This window comes from Silurus meridionalis, chromosome 15 (assembly GCF_014805685.1).
Source record: "Silurus meridionalis isolate SWU-2019-XX chromosome 15, ASM1480568v1, whole genome shotgun sequence".
Lineage (NCBI taxonomy): Eukaryota > Metazoa > Chordata > Actinopteri > Siluriformes > Siluridae > Silurus > Silurus meridionalis.
Window position 1 is genome coordinate 24,140,916 of NC_060898.1, and position 7,500 is coordinate 24,148,415.

The window sequence follows — 7,500 nt, forward strand, 5'->3', positions numbered from 1 at the left end:
TTCCTTCTGCCCAAAAAAAAAAAAAAAAAAAAAAGATTTATCTCCAGCAGCACAAAAGACAAGAAGAAAGTGGAAGAGTTCCTGTGGGTCCTGTTCTCGGTTCTAAAGGTGCTGTAACCGGTATTACTGTTCAACAAGGAACATCTCTTCTCAATGTATCAAAAAGCTTCATCCTCCAAATTATCTCCTCCTGATCACGTCAATTAAACACTGAATTCACGCCCCATTAATGAGTGTTTTATTTAATTATTTAATCGGTTTTATTTCTACAGAATAATAAAACGAGATCAGATTTATGACCTGGACTTTTTTTAACATAAGTTTGTGATCTTGATTAGATTTTGGGTTTGAAATGGTGGATATTCATCTGAATTCAGGTGTTTAATTTCCAGCGTGCTCTTGATCCTGCTCGGAATGAATTCTATTAGAAGCTGTAGGTCCACACAGCTGCATGATCCTGGACGGAACGCTGAGATGTTTCTCACACAGGAACTCTGAGGATTGGGTTTAGGAAACACACTCCACGCCAGTCTTTACTATTAAATGATCTGTAAACAGACCCAAAGCTAAAAGAAAATGAAGGTTGTTGATCACAGATTTACTCATCACATATCTCCAGGTATTTCTGAGAAGATCTGATGGTTCATATTTTTTTCTAGTGGTTGCAGACTTTTACTAGTAATGTCTTATTTACAGGCGTGTACACGTGTGCATCCATCTGCATTCCAAGGCTGTCCACAAAACTGGTTAGGAAAACAAAGAGTACAAAAGAGAGCCACTTCCTGCTCCATGGATGATACCCTCAGCAACATGAGCAGACAAGTCACAGCAGCACAAAAAGGGGAAGAAGAAAGAGGAAAAAACATGCACAATTAAACCACAGGAGATGAAACAGACCCCTTGCATGGATGAGTCCTGAATGAGGGTGTATTCAGATCATCAAAGGACTCAATAATCACCTCCTACTCAAGGCCACGTCCAGGTTCTTCTCAGGGTTCTCCTCAGTGTAGACCAGAAGCGACTGTTCCTGTCGATCAGATATTAACAGATCAGACTCTGGACTGAGAGGGGCTTTCAAGAGATTTCTTTATTTAATAAACGACACTGGGGGCAAAAGATGAAGGGATAAATATTTATTTGAAGTTATAGTTTAATTCCACATGGAGCACATGTACAAAACTCTCATTAATTCACTCCCGACTTTTATTTTATGGGACTTCATGTTTCAAATAAATACACAGACAATAAAAGCGAACTGCCTGCCCACATCACAAGTCTAATAAAAACCGAGAGGCATTTTAATTTCATGTGTGAGCGAGAGAGAGAGAGAGAGAGAGAGAGAGAGAGAGAGAGAGCACGCCATTCACAGAAAGGAGAAAAGATTTGTGAATGGTGAACAGCAGGGACTGGCTGCTTCTGTGTCCAACGTCATTACAGAGAAAAAAAAAAGAAAAGGATCAAATAAAAACTATAGGAAAAGTAAACCGAGACTGCCCCCTGTGGGCTGCCCGGACACAATGCATGCAGTTTCTACAGAGCGGATTATCACATAGAATTCAATTACAAATCCAAAATAAACCCCAAAAAAGCGCTTAACCTTTAAATCACTAATGATTTCTGCACATTTACACATACCACACATTCACACGTTTACATCTACAAACAGAACAAAATAATCACGCCGTCCGTCACGTGGCATTCAATTTAAAGTGGGAGTTAAAAAAAAAACATTTTCACTCCTCTTCCATCATCCTAAAAATTACACACTCACACACACACACACACACACTCACACTCACACTCACACACTCACACACACAGGATCTAAAGTATGAATTATTTCTCTAAGGTGTAAATACGTGCTGCTCTCTCGGCTCCAGGGAAGCCCCAGAAGCTCAGGAAACGTCTCCAACAAGCTGCTGCGGGAAAAACGTGAACACCGCATACAGACGCTTTAATAGATAAAGAGGACTCTGGTGCGTGGGAGAGTGGAGAAGGAGTCGGCCATTTTGCGGATCTTGGCGTAGTTGATGAAACCTCGGAGGAAAAGCAGAAAACCTGGAACACGTGAAAATAATCACTGGTGTAATTAATGATTTTATTACATCATGTCCCGTTGTGTTTAATTCAGCAAACAAACGTTCATGTGTCTGTATAACGTGTTTAGAACAGAGCTGTTACTATGGAAACTATATCAGCGCCTTAATAATAAACCTTTCAGCTAGTATTAAAATCTGACCAATCAGAGTTGAGCTGTGCTCCAAACACTGTCACATGACCAACAAATCAATAAAAGGAACGCAATTAGGAAAAAAAAAAAAAAAAAACACGTGATGTTCACAAATCACGCCACATCAAAACACAAAATATGAGGAGGTGTGAGAACTCACCGAGCACCAGGAACACCCACCACAACCAGTACTGACCATCAAAGTATCCCGGGAAATACGTGGAGAACTGAACCCAACACACAAATCAGAAGGAACATTTACTACGAGCTCCAGCAGGTGAATAAGAGGATGAAGAGTGATGAAGAGTGATGAAGACGTACTCTCACAATCAGGATCCACTTAATCAGGGACAACCCGAACCCGGAGATGGCGCCGTAACGACCCGCCGCCGAGGTGGTCAGGCAGAAGGACAGGAAGAAACCGATCCAGTTGAAGAGAAATGCCACTGAGGAATACAATCAAACCTGAAGCACCAGTAGAACTCATACACACCCAGAAACATCTGTACAGCCTAAAAACATCAGCATGTTTATACAGACACAAACGTCCACAATGCGTGGAGATCAAGTTCATCTTAATTACCTACTGAACATCACAGTTACATCAAATAAAACGGTGGAATCTTCGGCTGGATTCATCAATAAATCCTACAGATCTCCAGACTGATCTACAAAACTCAAACATCAGCAAATATACCGTTTAAAATGTCCTGCTACAGAATCAACTTTTTCTTCTCATTCCATTTTGTTCATTAAAGCAGTGGAGATTCAAATCCACCATATAACTCACAACACACATCCCCTAAAGTTTGTGTGGACACCTGACTATAAGATCGCTATGTGCTTCTTATTAAACATCCAATTCCACATTTAGTCTCCATGTGCTGTCATAATGAGCTCCACTCTCCTGGGAAGATGTTCCACTAGATTTTATGGAGATTCATTCAGCTACTAGGGTCGGGAGGTTCCTGGGGAGCAGTCAGCATTCACATTCATCTCACTAGTGTTGGAGTTCTATAGCATGAGATCTTCCACATCATCTAACCCATGGAAAGCAGATCTTCATAAAGCTGGCTTTGTGCACAGGGGCATCATTATGCTGGAGCAGGTTTGGATCTCCAAGTTCAAGTGAAGGAAAAATCTCATGCTCCTGAATCTAAAGACGTCCGATACAATTGTGTGTCTACGACATTGTGTAATACCACTTCCACTCGGATGTGGTTCTTCTCCTAACTATTACACAATGTCCTAGACACACAATTGTATTGCTCACACGGTGTACAGTCAGGGATTGTACATTATCTGATCATTAAATGACGCATGTTCTGCACGCATCCACTTTCATTGTGAAAACGACGTCTACGCTTTAGAATGTTCTCGACACGTTTATTGACTTTCCGTCTCTCTGAATCAGGACTTTAAACACAACACAAAGACTTGGAGTCTCTGCTGAGACGAGACGAGACTATAAAGCTGTTTATATGGTCCTGAACGAGTCACATGACTCTAATCACATGGTCGAATGTGGATGAGGGGAAATGATGTTTTCTCATATTTATCTGAATTCACCTGCAGGATTATTGAACTGTTCCTCTACATTATTTTGGCACAACTCACACCTGAGGGCCGTGTTTAAGGAACCTGAAGTGGCAATTTAGTGGTGCCGGGATTTGAACTTGTGACCTTCCTATCCAGAGTCCAATGTCAGAGTTCTTATCAGCGTTTATTCCTCTTTATTGTGACCCGAGTCTAATCTTAGTGCTGCAGCACATTTCACTCCAGATTGGACTCCAGTGGATCGCTGGACGTGTCTGGAGCGTGTCTGGAGCGTGTCTGGAGCGTGTGGATGAAGAGCACTGATGCTCACAGAACACTTACTGAAGAAAGTCAGCATGAAAATGCCGTCGTTGCCGATTCGCAGCTGGTCTGCATCCTCGAAGTCGTCTCTGGCTACGAAGTCCTCATCCTGCAGAGAGCATCAGAAATTACAGATGGATTTAGAAACTAAACCTGGGGAGGGGGGGGGTGTAGGATGGGGGGGTCGTCACTGAAAACATCCTCAGAATATTCTGACCAGGAAGCTGTTACATAAGATCTATCTCACATTGATGACCTTGGTGTGACCTTGGCCAGATATAAAGACTGGAATTGTGACACCGTTTGCGTCGTGTCGCCCAGCCGTTGTCATGGTTACACGTTACAGCGATGCGATATACTCACACGTCCTGACACCAGCGGCACAAACGTCTCCCCTTTGCTCCTCTCGGCTTCGTCGTACGACGGCAGCGACGTGGCCACGTTGTAAGATGGAGGTTTGGGAAATGCAGCTTCTTCTTTATAATCGAAATAAACTTTTAAAAAAAAAAAAAAAAAAAAAAAAAAGCTCGGAATTAAAACGATATAACGACCGAACATAAGGTAATGTTTTTATGTCAAATTATTACAATAAAAAACGTCAAATAAGTTGAAAAAACTACAGCGGAGACATTCAGTAATAACACAAATCTGATTTATAGGAAAAGAAAAACGTGTCAAAGACTCCAATCAATACCACTAGAATTCTATTTTCCACTCAAATTGTTATAGATTAAATAAACTTTGGTCTACTGGACATTCTACACGATTTCTGGAATAAATTGGGAGAATTGGGAGACGACGTGTACCTGCGCTGTCGGCTGTGATGCTGCTGTAAGGGGGCGGAGCTTCAGCGCTCACATGAGGCCCCTCCTCTGCTTCTTCCTCATTGGGTAACTGATGAGAGAAAAACACATTCGGCTTTTATTAAAATCTCGTCTTTTGAATTAGTTTTTTTGTGACGTTTATTTGATCACGTGAGATGAAATGATTTCAGATTAAAAAGTGATTCTGTAGCCGAGTTTTTATTCACAATAAAGAGTTCATTTAAATAAAGCTGACGTTCAGCAGAATCGCCTAATTATTATTATTATTATTATTATTATTATTTGTGGATCTGTAACTCAGAATTGTTTTTTCCCCGTAGATTTTATTTACACATTGTTATCTGATCTAGATTAGACTTAGACTTGGACAGAAATTCTGATAAACACATCCGGGGGAAAGAACAAATTTACACCCAATGGAGCAGTGTGATATAACGGTGATGGAAAGAAGTCTACTGAAACAGTTCTTCAGTCTGCAGTCACATCATGTGACTTCCTGTCGTTCCATCACACACACACGGACACACACACACACACACACACACACACACACACACACACTCAGCCCAATTCAAGTCATAGAAAATATAACAGTAGTGAGAGAGGGTTTCCCAAAAAGCACTCCAGGAAAAAAACAATAACACTGAAGTAAAATCAACACAATTTACAAAATCATTCCAGACTAATAAATAAAATTAAAAAAAAAAAAGAGTTAAAATGAATTTGATCTCCTGGAAATATTTCTTGATAATAGTAAAATATTTTATTCATACACTGCTTTATTCTTATTTTATAAGGTTTTATTTATTAAACAATTTAAACCAATTAATAATTAACATCTGAGTTATTATTTTTCTGTTCACTGTTTTATAAATGTGTTAATTTCTGTAATTTATTGGTTTTGGTTATATTGTGCTGATGTTATTCTCCTCCCGGTGCTGAGTGCAGTTACATTTTATCTGTTCATAAACAAACAAACAAACAAACAAACAGATTTTAGTTTGTTAATAAAGTTGTTTGTTGCTCTTTGTCGCCCCCTGGTGAAAACTCGGAGCATATCCTCAAATCAATCAGTTTACTAACAGTCGAAAACGCGATAATTATAAAAACATGGATTCTGAATTCAGTTACTGAGCCTGGATCAGAACCGGTTCCGTCCCACATCTCTGTGGAAGAGCGCGCGCGCGCACACACGCACGCACGTACGCACGCACACACGCACGCACGTACGCACGCACACGACACTTGGTTTATAGTTATTTGTGTGAAAGTGATTAGATTTCGATTAACAGTGCCACCTGCTGGCAACAGAGCAGAACTGCTGCAGCTTTTAAGGTGGAACCAAAATTCCGTATCAAACTACTTCCGTTTGTTATTAATGTTTACTCTAAACATACAGAAGAATCAACACGTATCAGGCTGAACTCTTACATATGCCGGTGTGTTTACGGGACATTAAGCTCAGATCAGAGCTGAAGTATGTTTTATGGAAGTGAACATCAGAGTTATTCGGATGTAAATGTTTAAACGGACCCACAGGAAAAAAAAAAAAGAGATTTAAGGTGGCACTGAGCGTGGGAGCGCCTGATGGAAACTCTCCCGTCCCCGCCCGGGATCAGGGCCAGTGTCCCGGTGAACCTTTGGTTTACTAATCTCACATCCAGACCCCGAGCTGGAGTGTTCAGGACTTCAGCAGCACCCAGGTTTCTCCACGCTGCCACACCGCTTCCTACAGACCGGATTAGTTTACTCAGCGCCGCGGAGAGACAAAGGCGTTACTCACCTGCTGGTATCTCCCGCTTGGTTCCACCATCCTCAGAAATCTGGAGAAGATCCAGAGGACTGCTGAACACTGAGAAATGGAACTAACAGAGCCTCGTGTAGAATTATATAAGTTTGTGTCTTCTTGCCCACGTCTGCCCCTTGGCCTGTTTTCATTTCCGATGACGTCAGATGAAAATCAGCGCCACCCATAGGCTATGTGAGAGAATTACAGGACTCAAAGCTGTCTAATCGGCGCATGCGCAAAACGTCTGTGGGCTTTTGTAATTAAAACCTTAAACCCCACTGTCCTCTACATCTGCCTCTTTCACACCAACTACCTGCATGTCTTCTTTCACCACATCCATAAACCTCCTCCTTGGTCTTCCTCTTTTCCTCCTTCCTGGTGTCTCCATCCTCAGCATTCTCCTACTGATATACCCCATGTCCCTCCTCTGCACATGTCCAAACCATCTCAATCTCACCTCCCTCACCTTGTCTCCAAAACATCCTACATGCGCTGTCCCTCTAATAAACTCATTTCTAATCCTGTCCATTGTCATCACTCCCAACGAACATCTCAACATCTTCAGCTCTGCTACCTCCAGCTCCACCTCCTGTCTTTCACTCAATGCCACTGTCTCTAATCCATACAACATCTCAGGTCTCACCACAGTCCTATAAACTTTCCCTTTCACTCTCACAGATACTCTTCTATCACAAATCACTCCTGCTATCACTCTTCTCCACCCACTTCACCCTGCCTGCACTCTTTTCTTCACTTCTCTAACACACTCTCCATTACTTTACACTGTTGACCCCAGGTAC

General features: G+C 41.6%; 1 protein-coding gene across 1 annotated transcript; it reads right to left on the reverse strand.

The window, feature by feature from the left end:
- Positions 1–1,118: 1,118 nt before the first annotated feature.
- On the reverse strand, positions 1,119–6,876 carry LOC124398392 (NEDD4 family-interacting protein 1-like). The gene is made up of 7 exons (XM_046868558.1): positions 6,695–6,876; positions 4,894–4,981; positions 4,451–4,581; positions 4,109–4,196; positions 2,552–2,676; positions 2,391–2,457; positions 1,119–2,058 (listed from the first exon to the last, which is right to left on the reverse strand). The coding sequence occupies exons 1-7, from the start codon at positions 6,722–6,724 to the stop codon at positions 1,955–1,957; spliced, it is 633 nt and encodes a 210-aa protein (XP_046724514.1). The 5' UTR covers positions 6,725–6,876; the 3' UTR covers positions 1,119–1,954.
- Between the last annotated feature and the right edge of the window lie 624 nt (positions 6,877–7,500).

Bases quoted from the DNA above. Each gene is read 5' to 3' on its own strand.
- LOC124398392 (XM_046868558.1), bottom strand. From the start codon at position 6,724: ATGGTGGAACCAAGCGGGAGATACCAGCAG. The intron at 4,982-6,694 runs GTGAGTAACGCC...TTCTCTCATCAG, and splicing joins CAAGCGGGAGATACCAGCAG to TTACCCAATGAGGAAGAAGC. The intron at 4,582-4,893 runs GTACACGTCGTC...TTTTTTTAAAAG, and splicing joins CATCACAGCCGACAGCGCAG to TTTATTTCGATTATAAAGAA.